Source organism: Littorina saxatilis, linkage group LG17 (genome assembly GCF_037325665.1).
Source record: "Littorina saxatilis isolate snail1 linkage group LG17, US_GU_Lsax_2.0, whole genome shotgun sequence".
Lineage (NCBI taxonomy): Eukaryota > Metazoa > Mollusca > Gastropoda > Littorinimorpha > Littorinidae > Littorina > Littorina saxatilis.
Genome location: NC_090261.1, coordinates 49399636 through 49421209, shown reverse-complemented (window position 1 = coordinate 49421209; position 21574 = coordinate 49399636). Strand labels below are relative to the sequence as shown.

General features: G+C 41.7%; 2 protein-coding genes and 1 long non-coding RNA gene across 4 annotated transcripts in view; 1 reads left to right on the top strand and 2 right to left on the bottom strand.

Annotated features, from left to right (window-relative positions):
- LOC138953704 (uncharacterized) overlaps window positions 1-21574 on the bottom strand; it is a 165166-nt gene that overhangs the window by 67375 nt on the left and 76217 nt on the right. Inside the window, exon 1 of one of the 2 annotated variants that reach the window (XM_070325594.1) lies at window positions 5576-6098. The exons of the other annotated variant lie outside the window; for it this stretch is intronic. The gene's annotated coding sequence lies outside the window, so the exon portion shown is untranslated. Of the gene's footprint in view, window positions 1-5575; window positions 6099-21574 lie in introns of those variants that run through there. 2 annotated transcript variants of the gene reach the window in all.
- Window positions 17197-19013, top strand: LOC138953702 (uncharacterized). Its single transcript, XM_070325592.1, has 4 exons — window positions 17197-17438; window positions 17693-17797; window positions 18077-18149; window positions 18874-19013. The coding sequence occupies exons 1-3, from the start codon at window positions 17284-17286 to the stop codon at window positions 18144-18146; spliced, it is 330 nt and encodes a 109-aa protein (XP_070181693.1). The 5' UTR covers window positions 17197-17283; the 3' UTR covers window positions 18147-18149; window positions 18874-19013.
- The window catches only part of LOC138953703 (uncharacterized), a 3311-nt gene continuing 844 nt past the window's right edge, over window positions 19108-21574 (bottom strand). The window contains exons 1-3 of the long non-coding RNA XR_011451594.1: window positions 20288-21574; window positions 19634-19684; window positions 19108-19344 (exon numbers count right to left, since the gene is read on the bottom strand). The exon at window positions 20288-21574 is cut by the window's right edge and continues 844 nt beyond it. This is a non-coding gene — a long non-coding RNA (uncharacterized lncRNA). The remainder of the gene's footprint in view (window positions 19345-19633; window positions 19685-20287) is intronic.

The following is a 21574-nucleotide window of genomic DNA, read 5'->3' as shown; positions in this document are numbered from 1 at the left end:
TCGTAAATAACTACTGTACTAACACATTCCCAATATAAGGCAAAATAGATTGGATACGTTGCTAAACGGTGACAAAATGGCTGCTTTATTTTGTTGTTCTCTCTCTTTGAAACCCAATTTTGTTTCTTCTATGGTTTCTCCGAGGCGAGGTTCGGTTGCTTCATCCCTTGTAAAACTGTGAAATCAAACAAAACAGAAACCGGAGACGACTGAAACTTAACCCGTATATACGAATACGGACTTGCAATATTTCACATCGAAGGATGTCTACTTCCCGGACGATATAATTCTTCTTCTTCTCGATAGCTCAGACAGGGACTCCGGAACTTCTGATGAAGTTTGCAGTACAGCGAAGACTCCACAGGTTGCCGAAGATCTTCTCCTGAACTGGTGTGTCCGCAGGCCATGTTTCTGCTCGTAGTTTCTGGTGGATTGGACAATGTTGGAGGAGGTGTTCCACTGTCATGTCTGCGATGCCACAGTGGCATACAGGCGTGTCTCGGACGATATAATTAAAAAGGGTACTATTACAGATACCTAAGTACCTTTCACTGAATCTATGAAGGCGCTGACAAAGGAACCTAGGATGAGTCTCTGTATGCTCTTATAAAGTCTGGGCGTGCTCATTGCAGCTGCACATATATTATTTTCCATTCTCGTTTCTAGAATCTAATTTCTGAAATCAGTTTCAGAAATCTGCACCAAATGCCTTTTCTGTTGTAAACACGCGCGCACGAGAAACACACACACACACACACACACACACACACACACACACACACACACACACGCGCGCGCGCGCACGAGAAACACACACACACACACACACACACACACACACACACACACACACTTGTCCCAAACACTGAAACTCAATCTAACTTGAGAAACGTTCTGATTTCTAACTACTAAGTTCCAATATTACACAAACTGTCACATACATTTTACGCCAAACATAACAAACAAAATTCGTGTCCTGCTTTCAAATGTTCACTGTGCACAGCATCCGCCTTAAAGGTGTCTTCCTTCTCATGTCACCCATCATGTCCACCAGTACAGATTTGTCCAGGTATTTACACGGGAAAATAGCATCTTTCCACGTGGACACATACTTAAACTCAGCTGTCTGGCTGCTTTCTGTATACAGCGGGATTCTTTTGCTGAATTATTGTTTTGGCTGACACCACTGTCAAACTGCGATACTGTTTAAAGGTGGTCGTCTACATTTTTGCTTTTTTTTCAATAATCTTATGGTTAGATTTGGCTAAAAATTTATGTCAGATGATGAATGAACCATGGGGAAAAAAGTTATAGAAAAAAAAATATATGTTAAAAAAAAGATTTTATTTTTGGGTAGCGTGACTCACGCTTCCAATATTTTGTTTTCTGAGAACATGTGCTTTGCCTAAAAAATACTGACCAATCAAATTCATGTCACTATGCTAAAAGCCACGCCCAAACAAGTGCAGCAACAGTTTGACACTGGAGCGCTGTCCACACTTTTTTTTTAAACGCACGAAATGCACGGGATTTGAGAGGAGTTTTGCGCTTGGTATTTTCCAAATAAGAATATCCTACTAAGAGTACTACGCTGGAATACTACAATGAATTTTCAAACGGCTACACTGGCTTCGTTTTTCCTGATCGAAAGGGGGTGTATTGTTGATATTTGTAGATAATAGTCTCTGCATTTTAATGGTCAAATGGCGATTTCGGTATAAAAATGTAGACAAGGACCTTTAAACAACAAAAATCCCACTCAGGCTGTTAATTGTTGGTATGTGTCCAAGTGGAAGGATGCTCTTATACTGTATGTAAATGACTCGACGGATCTGAGGTGGCTGACAAGATGACACACGACAAGACACGTGTATATTTGAACTTACAACAAAGATTTCTTGCAAACTTCTTACACGTACCTGTATGTACAATACACGCTGCCTTCAGACACCAGTTCACAAACACACAGGAGCACATATACTAAAGTGAAAGAAAAATAAGCTAAGTTGCCAATCTCGTCAACAAATCAGATCCTCACTAGATCTTTCGCAGGCAAGTGAAGGAGACTGGCTATCAAGACAAATTCATCTGACTCCAATCTCCAACAAACAGGAACATGAGTACACAGGGAAGGCAATCATTGCGGATGTCGCTTTGCTCCTCAAATACAGTCGTTCTACTTTCCTCCAATACATCCTTTTGCAACATTGCTGTGTCATCAAAGTCAAGTATCAGGCCACAGGACTTTCAAATACAAGATTTAGATCGTCATTCACGTGCGCACGAAAGCTCGTACGGACGCAAGTGAACACAGACACACGGATACAGACGGAAACACAAAGACACTGCGACAGGACACAGACAAAGCAACACTAATACGCGTTTCACGCACACACACGCGCACGCACCCACGCACATACACACACACACACACACACACACACACACACACACACACACACACGTAAACACACACACACACACACACACACACACACACACACACACACACACACACACACACACACACACACACAATCAAGAAGATTGAGTAGAAACTAGATATTTTAAAATGTTATTTTTGAAGAAGTTGCCTTTGGGAAAAAATGGCCGCTGGGTATGGTGTCAGTTACACGAGCAATCACATGTATCCTTCAAAACCAATCATCTGATAGGTTTTTTGCCGTTTCACAATAGACATATTGAGAAAAGTCACGTGAATTTTAACGTGCTACGAGGACTACTGAAATTCAGCGACTTCACCAATAGGCTACATGGTTATATCTACATCCTTTTATCAGAAGCAGAGTATATCTTTTTAAAAATGTGCCGTTTAAGCGTTGAAAGCAAACAAACACAATACACTTCACTGGTATACTAAACAATAGAGATTCAAATCTTCAAAATCTTGATCTTGAACACGGAAACTAATTCAGAGATCGTTGCAATTTTTCCTTGTCAGTTTTGAGTATTTTCTAAAGAGATCATGACAGAAACATCCGCACTGCTTTATACAAATATCACGTTCTCGTAGTGTCAGAACAAATGATAACACAAAAGGTATAGTTGTTGAGTAAAAACTTTGACATCCGCAACCGGTTAGTATGTCTAAACAGTCGTTTTATCAATAATCTACTGGCACAAAACAAAACAAAAAACAGATTCAGAAATACCCCCCGAAAACGGTGTATGGCTGCCTAAATGGCGGGGGAAATTCGGTCATACACGTAAAAACCCACCGTTGTGCAAAATCATGAGTGAACGTGGGGGTTTCAGCCGATGAACGAAGAAGAAGAAGAAGAAGAAGAAGAATATTCAGAATAAGCTCATCGTGGCGATCCTGAGGTACATGCAAACGATGATTTATTTAGGCGAGACTCTTCCTGACCTGTTACCTGATTCAGCGACGTAAAGAAATAACAGCCTTCGGCTCCAATCATTGTTTTCTTCGTTAAATCAACGTGAACACTCGTCCAAAGAATAACCTTATGAGAACAGAATATCCTTTCCTACGAGATTTAAGAGATTTCGTTTAAGCGACCTTTTGACAAAGAAGGGCAAAGAAATGACAGAAATCCGGGAAGTAGGGCAGTGACTCTCATTTAAATATCACGAAAGAGAAATAGGTCGTTTACCGGGAAAATCAAGAAACGTTTTGATCAAGAACAACACAATCTCTAAAAGAGCAAGACGAGGAAAAACAGAAATATCCTGGCAAGTGTCACATATTCGACCACGACCTTTGTATCTGATACGTCTTTCTTTACTTACTTTATTTGGTGTTTAACGTCGTTTTCAACCACGAAGGTCATATCGCGACGGGGAAAGGGGGGGGGGGGGGGGGATGGGATAGAGCCACCTGTTAATTGTTTCTTGTTCACAAAAGCACTAATCAAAAAATTGCTCCAGGGGCTTGCAACGTAGTACAATATATTACCTTACTGGGAGAATGCAAGTTTCCAGTACAAAGAGACTTAACATTTCTTACATACTGCTTGACTAAAATCTTTACAAACATTGACTATATTCTATACAAGAAACACTTAACAAGGGTAAAAGGAGAATCAGAATCCGTTTGTCGCCTCTTACGACATGCTGGGGAGCATCGGGTAAATTCTTCCCTAACCCGCGGGGGGGTGTATCTGATACGACATTTCCCCATCTTATTTGATCTCTCAGATCTAACAGAAACAGAACAAGTCGCGTAAGGCGAAAATACAACATTTAGTCAAGCTCAGTCGAACTCACAGAATGAAACTGAACGCATTGCATTTTTTCCGCAAGACCGTACACTCGTAGCATCGTCTGTCCACCGCTCGCGGCAAAGGCAGTGAAATTAACAATCTAGAAAAGCGCGGTAGCGGTTGCGCTGAGGAGGAGAGCACGCTTTTCTATATCTCTATTCTTTTTAACTCTCTGAACGTGTTTTTAATCCAAACATATCATATCTATATGTTTTTGGAATCAGGAACGGACAAGGAATAAGATGAAATTGTTTTTAAATCGATTTCGGAAATTTAATTTTAATCATAATTTTTATATTTTTAATTTTCAGAGCTTGTTTTTAATCCGAATATAACATATTTATATGTTTTTGGAATCAGAAAATGATGAAGAATAAGATAAACGTAATTTTGGATCGTTTTATAAAAAAATAATTTTAATTACAATTTTCAGATTTTTAATGACCAAAATCATTAATTAATTCTTAAGCCTCCAATCTGAAATGCAATACCAAAGTCCGGCCTTCGTCGAAGATTGCTTGGCCAAAATTTCAATCAATTTGATTGAAAAATGAGGGTGTGACCGTGCCGCCTCAACTTTTACAAAATGCCGGATATGACGTCATCAAAGACATTTATAAAAACAAAATGAAAAAAACATCTGGGGATATCATACCCAGGAACTCTCATGAAAAATGTCATAAAGATCGGTCCAGTAGTTTACTCTGAATCGCTCTACACACACACACACACACACACACACACACACACACACACACACACACCACGACCCTCGTCTCGATTCCCCCCTCTATGTTAAAACATTTAGTCAAAACTTGACTATATGTAAAAAGAGAAAATGAGAGAGAGAGAGACAGATATACAGATGCAGGTGAGAGAGAGAGAGAGAGAAAGAGAGAGAGAGAGAGAGAGAGAGGGAGGGAGAGAGAAAGAGAGAGAGAGAGAGAGAGAGAGAGAGAGAGAGAGAGAGAGAGAGAGAGAGAGAGAGAGAGAGAGAGATGGGCGGTTCACAATGCCCGCAGGCTACGATATTTCAAATACAAAAAAACGTTTTAAAGGCATGAAGAAACAAACAAACAAACAATGAACAAAACAAAAACAAGCACACGAAAAAACAAGTGTGAGGAAATCTACATACAAAAGAGCAAACGGTCGACTCTTTCGAGGAATTCATTTCTAGCACTGACAAATGTCCGACAACAGGATCGTCTTTCAAACCAAAAATGATTCTTTTAATTTTGGTATCCAACTACATTAACACACACTAATTTGCACGCCCTGTATTCTTTGAAGCATGTAAGAGTTAATTGCAAGGAAGAAACACTTCTTACCTGAGGTTGAAGGAGTCACCATCGTGTTTAATGCACAAGCCAATACAGTTCTGATCACTATCTGAGATAGGGCCAGGTTTTAATTAACATATGATTAGACCTTCCCTCCGGGCGGGGATGTAGCTCAGTCGGTAGCGCGCTGGATTTGTATCCAGTTGGCCGCTGTCAGCGTGAGTTCGTCCCCACGTTCGACGAGAGATTTATTTCTCGGAGTCAACTTTGTGTGCAGACTCTCCTCGGTGTCCGAACACCCCCGAGTGTACACGCAAGCACAAGACCAAGTGCGCACGAAAAAGATCCTGTAATCCATGTCAGAGTTCGGTGGGTTATAGAAACACGAAAATACCCAGCATGCTTCTTCCGAAAACGGCGTATGGCTGCCTAAATGGCGGGGTAAAAAACGGTCATACACGTAAAATTCCACTCGTGCAAAAAACACGAGTGTACGTGGGAGTTTCAGCCCACGAACGCAGAAAAAGAAGAAGAAGACATTCCCTCCACCTGGACACATGTATACCAACATCAACTGACTGTGCGCTTTCTGTTCGGAGTGAGACATGTCATCAGGGCGGTCGGGCAGAACAATAACTGCGTCGCTTATTTTCCCGTCTTGTTCAATCTCCCAAACAGAAACAGAGAATGAGAGCGAGATCGACGAAGAGAGAGAGAGAGAGAGAGAGAGAGGGGGTGGTAGAGAGAGAGAGAGGGGGGGTGGGGTGGTAGAGACAGAGAGTGAGAGAGGGTGGGAGAGAGAGAGAGGGTGGGAGAGAGAGAGAGGGTGGGAGAGAGAGTGAGTGCGAGAGAGATTGCATAACACCAATAACGGTTTACAATGCCCACAGACCACGACATTTCAACACAAAACAGTGTAAAAGTCAATAAGAAAAAAAAGTCATAAAAAATACACCTACAAAAGAGCGAACGATCGACTCTTACGAGGATTTTTTGTATGAGCACAACTCAGCCAACAATAGGATCGTCTTTTAAACTCAAAATGACTCCTTGACTGGTATTCAGCCATTGAACAAACACCAAATAGCACGTCCTTCTTTCACTGAAACGTGGAAGAGTTCATTGTTTGTTTGTTTGTTTGTTTGCTTAACCGCCCAGCCGACCACGAAGGGCCATATCAGGGCGGTGCTGCTTTGACATATAATTAACGTGCGCCACACACAAGACAGAAGTCGCAGCACAGGCTTCATGTCTCACCCAGTCACATTATTCTGACACCGGACCAACCAGTCCTAGCACTAACCCCATAATGCCAGACGCCAGGCGGAGCAGCCACTAGATTAAAGTCTTAGGTATGACCCGGCCGGGGCTCGGACCCACGACCTCCCGATCACGGGGCGGTCACTAGGCCAACCGTGCCGGCAGAGTTCATTGTAAGGACGAAACACTTATTAGCTTTCAAAGAGTCACCGGCGTGTTAAAGGCACGGTCCTTCTTGTAAAAACAATTCTGCTCAGCTCACCATCTGAGATCTGCCCAGGGTTGTACATGGGATAGGACCATCTCCCTACACTTGGACACATACCAAAACTCAACAGCCTGTGTGATTTCTGTTCGGAATAATGTTGTTTTTTTTAGCGCGGTCTCCCAGAACAATAACTGTGTAGGTCTGTGTCAATTTTGTTCAAAATAAAAATACTGTAAAATCCCTAGCAAACGCCCAGTATCTAGCAAACGCTCACCCTCCACTTTGGGCCAAAAGTTGTGCAGAGGGGTCACTACCTAGCAAACGCCCACCCCGGTTTTTTGGGTGTGTTTTTTCGGAAGAGAAACGAACACATTCCACCTCGCGTCCTTCCCCAGTTGAGAGTACCAGACAATGTGCGTTTGTATGCATCCACAAATGGATGGATGACGAGGAACACCATCCTGACCTGGATTCAACGTGTTCTTATGCCAGCAGACGAGCGTCGCCTCCTTCTTCTGGACTGCTACAGCACTCACAAGACCCAGCCGGAAGTCAGAGAAGCGCTTGCCGCACAGCAAGTTGACTTGGTCTTTGTGCCTGCAGCTTTAACACTATTGTGACTAGCACTGCCACGGCGTTAACGTCCTGCCTGCCCAAGCTTGCCACCAAGAAACTTCCCAAAAATCAGTAACTGTAAAGAAATCTGTCTAGCAAGCTTGAATTAAGTCCAATCACCACCAAATTTTGTGTACTAATTCAAAAATGGATGCCCCGTTCAGTCGTGCTATTTATAAGTTTGTCACGCGATTTGTTTTAGCAAAGGGGGGTGAAAGGGGGGTGAAAGGGGGATAATTTGTGTTTTTTAACGTTTTTTTGTGTGTGTTTTATTTTCCACTGCTTTTTTTAAAAGTTATTTTTTAACAGAAAGTATTATTAATAATGTTATAACCAAACAAGGTGTAAAACCTATGAATTAGCTGAAATATTGTTAACATTGTACACAGAAATAAGGAGACAGTACAAAGAAAAAAACAAGCAAATCACGCATTCACTCACAGCATCCTGACTCAAATGAAACAAAACTGTAACACTCACCAAATGATGTCTAGGTAATCCATATTGAATATAAGTCACATTTTCACAACAAAGTACCAACTGTCCACCTATGAACAATTCCAAAAGGATTTGAAGGCTCCAGCCATCCATTGTTATCAGTGCTGCCACGCCCCCATAGCTCCTGCACGATTCCGAGATACATGTTCGTCTAGCAGTATCACCCCCTACCACGTGTAGTTGCCGACTCGTACTAGCAACAACGGGACTGTTTCTTCCTCAATATCACTGCTATTATCGCTTTCTTGAGGCTAAAACGACACGATGTATCATGATCTACAGGATCCTCAAGATCCAACATCCGGAGAATCTCCTCCCGTGACAAGGCTCGCCTTCGATTCATTTTTTTTGTTCGAAAACACCACGCAAATCTGCATTAATTTGATCAAGCCGGAAGAGAAAACCACGTGTATCAAGGGAAACAACTCAATTTACTGCAAGCTTCAAAAACCGGGAAGCAATCACGAGTCGTGTACCTTGTATGTCTAATACTAAAATAGTCGCTTCCCGTCCGTGGGCGTTGCAGCGTTATTACTAATATAGTCGCCTCCCGTCACGAAAGTGTTAACCCAGCCAGTCGATGTCGGTTTCGCCAAACCTTTTCAAGATGGCATCAGAGACTGCTGGGTTGAGTGGACTGAGAGAAGCAAGACCACCGACAGCTGCTGGCAACCTCAAGCAGCCTAGAAGGCAAGACGTCATCAACTGGGTCAGCAGAGCGTGGGCGGAGAACATACGACCTGAAACGATCGTTACGTCCTTTCTCAGGTGCGCAATTTCAAACGCCATGGACGGTTCCCAAGATGATGAAATACTTGAGTGGTTTTCAGGTGAAATCGGCGCTATCCTGCCTTGCGATCACGGCAATGGAGATGCTCCAGAAGAAGCTGAGAGTGGAGACGACAGTGAAGACGATGATGTTGACTTCGAAGGACTAGAATGAGCCCATGATCATCAACCCTACCAGATCTCCAAACAAGAAACTGTTTGTGCTTACGTTATTCTGAGAATAAGAACAATCAAGGTCACTTGTGTTCTTTTTTTCTTTTTCTTTTTCTTTTTATCACAGATCGTTGATCTTTATTAGTGTAAACAAACGGTGTGTTTATTTTTCATTAGAATTGCATAAATCACATGGTTGTATAACTTTTTTTTCTCGTGAAAATGTGATGACACTTTATCTTGCAAAGGGGTGTATACCTAGCAAACGCCCACCCCCTACTTTTACCCGAAATATGTGCGGAGGTGGGGGGGTGGGCGTTTGCTAGGGATTTTACGGTAATGTATAATTAATGACAGTGCCATTTTCATCGCGGCTGCCGAAGGCTGGATAAAAAAAAGTAACTAATTGTTACAGCGGCGTGCGAGTATCACCCGCACTGTATCTTCACATCTGTGTGTTTATGATTTGAAACTTTGGTCACAAAAATAGAAGTCTTACAATCAGAACACTGGATTTGAAAATATAACAAATCTACATAACACACACACACACACACACACACACACACACACACACCTACGCACACACACACACACATACACACACACACACACCTACGCACGCACGCATTCACACACACACATACACACACACACACATACACACACCAACACCAACACCAACACCAACAACAACAAATCACACAAGCCATTATATATCTCAGAATCAACTCTTCTCCACGAATTGTGTGCAAGCGAGGGACAATACAAGGAGAGAACAGCGCAGTCTCCCAAATCCACAAAGATTCCACTGTGTTCGTGCCAACTCGCAATCAAAACAAACCAGCACTCAAGCCAGAACCGCACAATCGGATTTACCCTAAGTTCCCCCAAACCAGGAGCATTCCGTCTCGATATTGACCTTTTCACTGCGGCGCCTGCACTGTATGGACACAGTGAATTCAATTCAGCTTAGCAATCAATACTTCCGTTGTATGTCATTCATAAGCAAACTCTGACAGAAATTATAAGTTCTGCTAGCAATAGAGTCTTATTGTATGGGGAGATTTACATAGCGCTTGACGTTCTCTAAGCGCTTTACATATTAATATCACGGTTTTGTAAAGATATTGTAAGACGTCATGAATCCAAAACAAGGTTATTTTAGGGGACGTTTAAATCAATAAACAAGGCAAATCTAGTTTTAATCCCATCGATTAAAATTAATAATCTTTAAAGTTCACGAACAAGACAGACAACAGGCAGATACTAAATTAAGAAAAGACTGAATATCTACGGGAAGGAAAAAAGAAGAACAACAAAAACAACAAGAACAAGAACAAGAACAACATCAACAACAAGAACGTACATACATCTAACCCTATGTTTTCTGAATAAAATATGTTTAAAAGAATAAACAGCCGCATCAGTGAAGAAAACAATATTCTTATTTTTTTTCATGAAAACACTATACACGAGCACTTCTGAAGCAAGCGGTATGTCCACCAGGCCTTTGGTGTTGACCGTCTTGACTTGCACTGTCTGACGGATCTACTGTCCATCCCAGGAGGGTCAACGGTGGTCCAGTCTCGAGCAGGACCACTGCAAGTTGCTGCTGGTTTACCGACTCGCAGACCCATTCACTATTCCCGGTGAAATGACGGCATAAAACTTTTCATATACGTGTACAAGCACCAAATGCGATCATAACAAAAATCATAGTTGGGTTTGCATGCGGATTTCGGTCCCAACCAAAAACACTATGGTTGTAGAAAAGATTGGGACATATTCTCCTTCGACAAGGTGGACTTGGGTAACCTTGGAGGCATTCCTGTTTGCAATTTTCGATGACATGTCGGCATAAGACTTTTCATTGGTACAAGCACCAAATGCGATCATGACAAAAATCATAGGGTTTGCATGCGGATTTCGGTCCCGATCAAAAACACTATAATTGCAGGAAAGATTGGGACATATTCTCCTTCGACAAGGCGGACTTGTGTCACCATGGAGGCATTCTTGTTGGCAACCTGAGCAACATCCGAGAAGGGTTGTCCACTGAGTTATCCACAATACATGGAATTGTCAAAAGAAGTCGTTCAGTTTGGATCAATATTGACGACAGTGAGTGTTGACCAAAAATATCTGGGCTCATCTAAGATAACGTTGGTGTGTTATAATAAACTTATGACAAACCATTGTTGGATCGAAGTCGTTTAAAGGGCAACATTAATTTACAACCACGGAAAGGTCAGACTGACACGAAACTGCAGACGTTCAACTCACACACAGCCTGTACTGTGCGGCCCCGTTGATTTGAATGAAATAATTGTGTGATCGACAAGAAGAAGAAGAATGAAATAATCGTAAATCATCGTTTGTCTGTGGATCACCAACAGCAATGATCACGCTAACTATCGATTACAAAGCTAACACTAACGCTAACTATTGAAAGAGATTTGGGGAGGAAGGGGTGGCAGTGGGCCCGGGTAGGCCGGTGCTGTGTGTCAGGACAGAAGGTGGAAGCAAGGCGGAGTTGACAGGGCGACAAGGAAGGAAAGGGTGGATGGATGGAAATAACTAAATCAGGGGCAAGGGAGGTCAGATGCCCGTCACTTCGGTGGATCACTGACACACGAACAAATCCAAAACGAAAACAAAACGGACTATGACTGCGTGAATGGCGAGGAAAACGCCCATTCACGTAAGCCCACTCGCAACAACAACAACAACAACAACAACAACAACAACAACAACAACAACAACAACAACAACAACAACAACAACACAACATGGGTGCACACAGGAGTCGCTGCCAATGAACGCAGAGGAAAAAGATGAAGACGGTCGTCAAAACAAAGCTTGACGTTCAGGCGGGTCGATTTCCCGATAGATTCATTTTACGGTTGTCTTGCTACGAATGTCACCGTCCAAAATCAACCACAAGAGCAAATATGATTTTTTGGGTGGCTGAATCGGCCTGATTTTAGTGATATAATTTTGTCGATGCAGAATGAACTGCATTCAATAAAGAAGAGAAACCTAAAAAAATAAATAGAAAAGCTAAAAAATGATAATGAAGAATAACTGATGGCTCAAATTGCTCCAGTTTCCTTGATTTCTATCAAAATTGTCCGGGGGGGCAGGACCCCGGTACACCCCCCCCCCCCCCCCCCAGGAGCCGGCCGTTGTCTTCTAAGTAACGGTTTTGGAAAGTAGTTGTGTAATTTGTTGGTTCAGGTTGCACCAGATCGGTCAATTGTCCTTGTTTTGATCCAAATTTGTCTTCTTAAATTTCACTTTTTGGAAGGTTTATTAGGGGAAGTTTCTTTGCTCAGATTGCACCAGATTTGCTCCATTTTCCTTGATCAACATGTTCCAAGGGGCATGACCCCGGACCCCCCTATGAGGTTCGAACGCTTCGCATCCTCAACTAAACGCTTTGTGTCGTCGAATTGTCCCTATAAAAGAGAGAGAGAGAGAGAGAGAGAGAGAGAGAGAGAGAGAGAGAGAGAGAGAGAGAGAGTCACACACACACACACACACACACACACACACACACACACACACACACACACACACACACCCACACACACACACAACTAAAATCATAGTTTGAAGAATTTACCAGAGATTGATCAGTGTGCCTGTCTGTTCAATAAGACGCGTGATATTCAAAGGCTAGTGAACTTTTCATGTGACAGAAGAGTTGGAAAAATAAGAATGAATATTGGCAGAAAATCAAGAGAAGTCGGAGCAGGCAAAGGGTTATAGGGGAGACTTCAGTTCAAAGCAGAACTCCATATGTATAGCGCCTCATGTCAATATGATTGAATGTGATTTTGATGACTTGTATTATTTTCCTGCCCGCAGTGTGGATCAGAGTGCCAGAATTGTCGAGAGAGAGAGAGAGAGAGAGAGAGAGAGAGAGAGAGAGAGAGAGAGAGAGACAGAGAGACAGAGACAGAGAGACAGAGAGAGACAGAGACAGAGAGAGACAGAGAGACAGAGACAGAGACAGAGAGACACACACACACACACGCTGTCTCACCGAAGGTGCGTGTGTGTCATTGTCTGTCTGTGGATATCTACGTGACAAAAAGCATGTCGGTATAGTTAGACAATCAAATTTCCTAACAGCAGTGCAAAATTTATACAGCTATTAAAAAGAATGTGGCTTAAACAATTATACTGCTCAAGACAGGAACTGCCGTTTTATTGGGGTTGAATACGGGATAGATGAAAAGCCGCTTGAAAGTTTTCAAAGAAAATAGCATAGGCAAATTGCGATCATTCTGTAAAGATAGATTTCAAATAAAGAATCCAGTTTTATTTGTTAAACCAAACCACTGTATCATCTACAGCAATTTAAACACGCCTTATTACAATGGATTTATTTTTTTTGATACGGCTGCTTGGGAGTGCGGTATTTCGCTTTTGTTCAACAAGTTGAATCGATGAAATTGTAACACGAACTACACGTATCATTGAGGAGAACAGAAGAGGAAAGAACACCATCATCAAGGCTCTCTCTCTCTCTCTCTCTCTCTCTCTCTCTCTCTCTCTCTCTCTCTCTCTCTCTCTCTCTCTCTCTCTCTCTCTCTCTCTCTCTCTCTGTGCACTCTCTCTCTCTCTCTCTCGCTCTCTCTCTCTCTATCTCTCTCGCTCGGTGCACTCTCTCTCTCTCTCTCTCGGTGCTCTCTCTCTCTCTCGGTGCACTCTCTCTCTCTCGCTCTCTCTCTCTCTCTCTCTTCTCGGTCTCTCTCTCTCTCTCTCTCTCGGTCTTTCTCTCTCTCTCTCTCTCTCTCATTCCTGGCTGAAAATAAAAGATCTGATGAAATAATGTCAATCGGATTTCACACAATGGGTGCGGCAGACAGAGATGGAGATCATGCGCAAAACAATCTATTATCACCCGGGTAATAAAGGTCAGAACATCTCTTTACAATGTCCTTTCAAGTTGTCACTGGAACTTGACACTTTAAAAAAGTAGGGTGTTTATGTGAGTGTTTTTGCAACGTGTGAAGTGAAACAATCAGAACTGGTTTTTCATTGTTAGTTCATAGTCGCGTCTATACAACGCCGGCAAAACAGATAAACAGATCAGGTCATTATTTTTTTAACGCATTCTTTGAATTTGCAGAATTTGTTTTCTCATTTACAGGGTGGTCCAAAAAAAGCGCCCTATTATTATTGTTTTCATTTTTCATTTTTGACTGCGAAGAGAGATTTAGAAAAAAAATTCACCAAACAATAACAGAATAAAACTTAATATATTTTTTTTTAAATGACGATGACTTATTATTTGTTTTACGGATTCAATCTACTTTACTTCAGTTGCAAGAAAAAGGGAAACCAATGAGCGAAATGAAAAGAGCGCAAAAAAGTTAAAATTAACAAAACAAACGATGGGGGAAAATGAAAAACAAAATAATAAAAAGCAGAAAAGGAAAACAAGATACAAATAAACCAACCAAAAGAAGACAGATTTACCGACACTAACAAAAAGGTATATTGCTAAATATTGGACAGCGCCGCAGTATCGTGGACAGCTAAATCGCACAGGGCTCAGAGGCCAATCAATCTGCTGGCTGCAATGTTGTGTCACCGACCACCCGACACAAATAAATCAGCAGCCGGGAGAGCAATCTGTCTTGATTGTGTGCTGACCTGATTAGAGAAAAAAGCGAAATAAGAAAGAGAGAGCAAGAGAGAGCGAGAGGGGGGGGGGCGGGGAGAGGACAACAAAAATCATTGTAGGTGTGACTTTCCGCCGGCATCATCCCTTTCTGTCTCCATGCCATCAGTGCTGCTGATGGATTGCAGCATGCGACGAGCTATGGTGCGCGTGCAGAATTTGTCTCATGGGGAGAAGAAGGACAAACGACAGGGGGAAACTTGGACGTATTGTATTGTATAGGAATGAAGGCATGAAAAATAGGGGCAAATGTGCATCAACAGATGCTCGGCAATATTCCTTTGTCTGTCCGATATCATAAGGTCAGAACATGCAACGAGCACTGTCGGATGTTTGAGTTTTTGTCAGAGCGTATTTGGGAAGGGGGTCCAACAGCGAATAAGAACGAGTGGAGGAGGGTGGACAGACACACAAAGAGAGGACAACTACGCAGAAGCATCTCTTTCTTTGACCTTTGAATGAGGACGAATACGCTACATCTTCGCTTTCCGTCGGGACTATAAGGACTGCTGATGGAATGCAGCATTCAACGCTACTCGCTTAACATGCTTGGTTAAGTGTTATAGGAAGACCGACGATTACAAATTGACTCGGATAGACACATCTACATGCACCTTCATCGCTCTCCGTCTGTCCAGCGACATGAGGACAACTGAAAGAATGCAACATGCACAATAACCTGATTTGGGCGCCGGGATTTTGTCAAGAGAGAAAAAAAAGGGGGGGGGGGGGTAGGGTGTGTTGCAAGGGCGGATCTGGGGGGGGTTACACGGGTTACGTAACCCCCCCACCCCCCAAAAAAAGAGGTAATTTATTGGCTCAGGATGCACCAGATAGCTCTATTTTGCTTCTTTGGATAAAAAAAATTTCCGGTGGGGCATGCCCCCGGCCCCCCCCTAGAGGCTTAGGCGCCTTCGGCGCCGTCAACTTGTATCTTCGCAGTCATTTTGTAACCCCCCCCTCCAAAGTGAATTGATCCGCCCTTGTGTTGAGATGGGTATGATTTTGAATTGGATGTGGTGGGGTTGACGAGTGTAAATACAGAGACTCCCCAACTGGAGGGCGGATATGCAACATCCATTTCTCTGTTCAGCGTCATCAGGATTGCTAATGGAAAGCAACATGCAATATAGCCTGCTTCACGTGCCACGATTCTGTCAAGGGAAGAAGGACGAAAGAGGAGAGGGGTTGGTGGAGGATTAAGGAGACAGAGACCCCTAAACAGCAGGACAGATATTCGGCAGCATAGCTTTTTCTGTCTAGCATGATCATGGCTGCAGACAGACAGACGAATAAACACAGCTGAACTGAGGAACAGAATAAACAGAAAGAGGAACAAAACAACAACAACAAGTCGCGTAAGGCGAAATTACTACATTTAGTCAAGCTGTGGAACTCACAGAATGAAACTGAACGTAGTCCGCCGCTAGTGCAAAAGGCAGTGAAAGTGACGAGCCTGTTTGGCGCTGTAGCGGTTGCGCTGTGCTTCATAGCACGCTTCAAGTTACTGTACCTCTCTTCGTTTTAACTTTCTGAGCGTGTTTTTAATCCAAACATATCATATCTATATGTTTTTGGAATCAGGAACCGACAAGGAATAAGATGAAATAGTTTTTAAAACGATTTCGGAAATTTAATTTTGATCATAATTTTTATACTTTTAATTTTCAGAGCTTGTTTTTAATCCAAATATAACATATGTATATGTTTTTGGAATCAGAAAATGACGAAGAATAAGATGAAATTGTTTTTGGATCGTTTAATAAAAAAAAAAATTAATTACAAGTTTCCGATTTTTAATGACCAAACTCACTCATTTGTTTTTAAGCCACCAAGCTGAAATGCAATACCGAAGTCCGAGCTTCGTCGAAGATTACTTGACCAAAATTTCAACCAATTTGGTTGAAAAATGAGGGCGTGACAGTGCCGCCTCAACTTTCACAAAAAGCCGGATATGACGTCATCAAAGACATTTAGCAAAAAAATAAAAAAAACACGTATGGGGATTTCATACCCAGGAACTCTCATGTCAAATTTCATAAAGATCGGTCCAGTAGTTTGGTCTGAATCGCTCTACACGCACGCACGCACACACACACACACACACACACACACACACACACACACATACACACACACACACAGTCATACACCACGACCCTCGTCTCGATTCCCCCCTCTATGTTAAAAAATTTAGTCATAACTTGACTAAATGTAAAAACGAAGAAACAGAAAAAGACAGAAAAATGAAGAAAGAAAACTTGAAGACAGAATAATGAAAACACAGAAAGACACCATGTTGCTAACGATCCGTTAAAGTGCGTCTAAACCCTCCAAACAAAGTTTTGAGTATGTGAACAGGGTATCCAGTTATGGCATTTTTCGGCACTGAAACCGCTCAGCGCTTAGTCGTTCGCAAGGAAACGCCCACCGATATGCGAGCTAAATTTGCTGATCCGGACTTTGCCGAGAAAACCCGAGAACTACCGAAGCGCCAGCTGGTAACTTGTGACGTACTGAGGGGAACAGAGCGAAATGGCGGACACTCGTGGTGCAGGCAACTTGTGGAACAACAATCGCGTTGTACCGTATCAGTTCGAGCCTCCAGCACAGGAACATGAGAGGAATGTGGAGGAAAATAATCATTTTGCTGACAACAACGGCGTATATCGCCTTGGGAACACAGACTGGTGAGTAACGAATTCACGTTTACTGTGTAGATTGAGTAAGTCATACGATGATACGAAGGCGAAAGTCTCATTGTTTACGTTTCTAGCGGTGGTTTTTTTTTCTGAAGAGAGCAGTGGCAAGTTACATTTTTGGAATTAATCTTATTGTTTCTTTCAAGTGAAATCTAAGAATACTTCCCACATGTGCACATTCACAATTTACTTAGTCGAAGAATGGAGACGAATGATTCAAGTGAAGTTTGTGCTACTTTCAGGTGTGAATCATCAGAATGTGGCAACTGTGTGGTGATGAAGAAAGTGGAGGAATGCAACTGCTGCACTGAGTCTACTAAAATCATGGAGAAGCTGAACAGTCGCAGGTATGTATATCTTTTCACTTGGCATGTTATTGGTTTGGAAGAATGAGGCTATCATTATTTAATTTTATTATAACATGTTATGAAAAGAGCAAAGGGAAGGTGTGACTCTTTTGTAAATTTAATATAAATATATATAGATGTAGAGGTTAATGGCTATTCATTACTAGTACATGTACTAGTCTGTAAAGCCTTTAAACTTCATCGTGGCGTTCAGAAGTTTAATTCTTATACTTAATTTATAGTTAAAAATAAGTTATAACAATAGTGTTATATTTGCAGACCTCTCAAAAACCCTGACAGCATATTACCAGTACCGAGAGGAGCATGGCACTTTCCAGGCTACTCTTGAGGAGTAAGTGACAAATTTTATCTTTCGTTACCAAACATGTGCTTTTTAATTTCATGAGTTGGGATTAACGTTATTTCTACTTGTGACATTGTAAAAGCTATTCTGGAAATTCTAAAATTTTGTGGCAGACACTTCTAGGTTTGTTCCACATGACATACAAACATATTCATCCATTCATTCACACACCTGAAGAAGAAGGTGACAGAAGATTGTTTGTTTTAATTAGCAGGTGTAAAGCAATCCTTGATCTTCGTCTCTTAATAAATGACAAAGTTGGAAGTTGGTCAATTACAAAAAGAAGGACAACAACAATCAAATTATAAAACAAACAAACATGTGCAGAAATAGTATACACAACACTCAACAGTAAAAATAAAAATTGTATCCTGAGATCTTTCCACACTGAAGTCCACAAGTGAATCAGTGTTTATACTCTTTGTGTGAAACAAGATAAACTTAATGCTGGAAAGAAAACACCATTTTTGGAAATATCTTTATTAGTTTATAAACATAAGAAGTGAGGTAAAATTAAAGATTTACAGGGATCTTGTCATGAAAGACAATATCACACATACACAACCATGAAACAAGCCATTCCCTCATTAGTCAATCCTGTATACACAAGGAACAAGTGTTCCTCCCTCCACTCTCCACACATTTTGTAAAAACCCTCTGCTGGAGTACACAACAAACCCTTATGTCACAGATTCTTTTTTTTATTTTCCAGGAAGTACCGCTACATAGGATACCGACAGTTGGTGAGGTGGTGTCATGGTGTGCTAGAGAGGAAAGTCAGGATACCTCTACCTTCATGTGCGGTACGGGCCATCAAAAATGCATTTCCTTCCGAGGATACTTACAGAGGTTTTGAGTGGCCCGAGCTTCCATGAAAATAGTAAAATGAAAATGTATGTTTTAATTAGAATAAAATGCATCACTTATAAAATAAAACAGTAATCCCATTCAAGTGAATTTTGTTCTGTATGTGGTTGATGTCAACAGCAGTGGGAAAATGTGGGATCAGTTAATTAGGGTATCTTGTACTGTAGGTTGCAGCAGCTTTTTCTCTGAATGGGTGGTAATATGCAGCGGCCAAAGAGTCAGGTATGCCACGAAATTTCGCAGGGAGAGAAGTTTGTGAGTCCCCTGGATTCTCGGTCAGCTTCTCAGAGATGTTGACACAGTCTTGACACGTAACCTGTAAATGTAACGATGAATAGCTCAGGATGAGATAGTCGTGAAAAGACATTATCAGTACTGAACCAAGTTCAGTTTTTATGCTTGCAGAAATGCATAAACTAAGAAGAATGCTGCAGTTATAGGGGATACCCAACTGGGAAAATATTGATAGTCTGTAAATGTAATTGTAATCTTTCTCTCTGTGTCTTTTTCCCTCTGCAGTTGTGTGTGTGTGTGTGTTAGTATCTTTACTTGTGTGTGTGTGTGCTAAAAAACAGCAGTCTGTAGTTACCCTGTGTGTAACTTACCGTAAGTTGGTGGCCCTTTGAACTTTCTCACACTGTACTCTCCTTTCTTTGCTTTTGGGAATAATAATAATAATAATAATAATAATAAATGAGCATTTATATAGCGCAACATCATAACTTTACAATTATGCTTTTTGCGCTTGACACATTTAAAATTAAAACACAGTTATACAAATAAAACAATATGATATGCACTGATTCCTTTTCGTCTATAAAACTACCTCGTCGGTCAAGGCATATCAAAAACATGAATAAAAAAGGTAGTGAAAAACAAGGAAATACCAGCTGAATACCCTAAATGAAACAAAACATGTTATCAACAAAACTGAAAACAACCCTAGATGTTTATTTACATTATCACATGTGATGGACAACTTTGGATTTCCTTCCTCGATCATCAATCGCATCACCTATGTCCCTATTTTCATTGTAATTCAGAGCTGCAAGAAACAGCCTGAAAACACGACAACAATTCAAAAGCACTGAATCAATGACTTTCAGTCAGAATTCAAAACTATATATATATATATTTATACGTATGTATAACCTCATATATAAATAATGTACCATTTCTTCCCTCCTGTCTCTGATTCTCCCTCACCCTCTCTGTCTATTTCATACTTTCACCCATCTTTAGAGAAAAGCATTGTTTACCTGCAGTACATTCCCAAGTATGAGAAGGAGGTGTGTTTGGGGCACACACAAAAAATCGAGCCGCACTTGCCTTCATAACTTCTCGTTTCCGTCGCCTCTTTCTCCGGTTAGATTCTACGTCAACCGTCTCCACTGTCTTTTTTTGCTGCATTCAATCTCTTCTGAACATCGATGCACGTTAGTGGCATCACTGACGGGACAGCATCCTCCTTCTACCTCCGTTTTGGACGATAACCGAGTTCGAATTCGAACAAGGGTGCTGTGAACTGGTCTGCAAATGCATCGTCGGCAAAATGCTGTCCGCATACAACTTGGTAGTCTTTTGGTTGTGAAAAATCTTTTCTGGAAGTTTTCACAAAGTTAATCCAAGCTCTCCTTATGCGAGGGACTTTAGAAAACCCCTGAGTACTTTAATTATTCCTTGCTTGTTTGCCGAGGTAATATTACAGCCGTAAAAAACACAGAGTCTACCCATGCTGGCACTGGCAGCTTGATCCAAGACCAAGTGCTCGCTGCTGTGGCTGGTGGCTGCTCCCCTTACTACGTCATCAGTGGAGAAAATCTATTTTTAGCATCATCGTTTTGTTTCAGCAGAAGGCTGGCACGTTGCTAGCTTTGACGGGGTTTTCCCACTCGCTGCGTGGGCTACTCGCGTCTTTGGGCCTTTTGAGTGGTGGGGATGGAACACATATGAGTGTATGTTTGCATTGGTAATAAGAGTTTTTGTTTGAAAATTTGGGTTTAGATGCACTTTAAGCATCTGCAAAACAACAGGAAATGCAGAGCAGCTTGATGCCAATAGCCGTTGATTGAATATGTTCTGCGCGTTCTTAGAATCCGGTTTCACTCTAGAATGGACCGGGTCCAGGTTGGAATTCTAACCCTGCGCAAGTACAGGGGTGCCATTCTAGAATGAAACCCTTGTTGCTGGTCCATTCTAGAATCGGCCCTGCGCAAGGTTGGAATTTGGGTCCAAGTTGGAATAGTCATTTCAGTTAGACTATCACACAGCCAAAGCCACAAATGTGGATTTTCTGTTTGTTTTTGTTTTTTGTGTGTTTAGTTGGGGTTTTTTTCCGGGTTTTTTACACTTTACTCAAAGACATCGTGAATTGGGATTGTGATGTTCTGAAAGTGATTACGATTTTGAGAGACACTCAGCACTGATCGCTACGAACGGAAATTTCCGGACTGACAGTGTTTTGACGATCTCGCTTGTAACTGGATTTTCTGTTTGTTTTTGTTTTTTGTGTGTTTGGTTGGGGTTTTTTACACTGTACTCAAAGA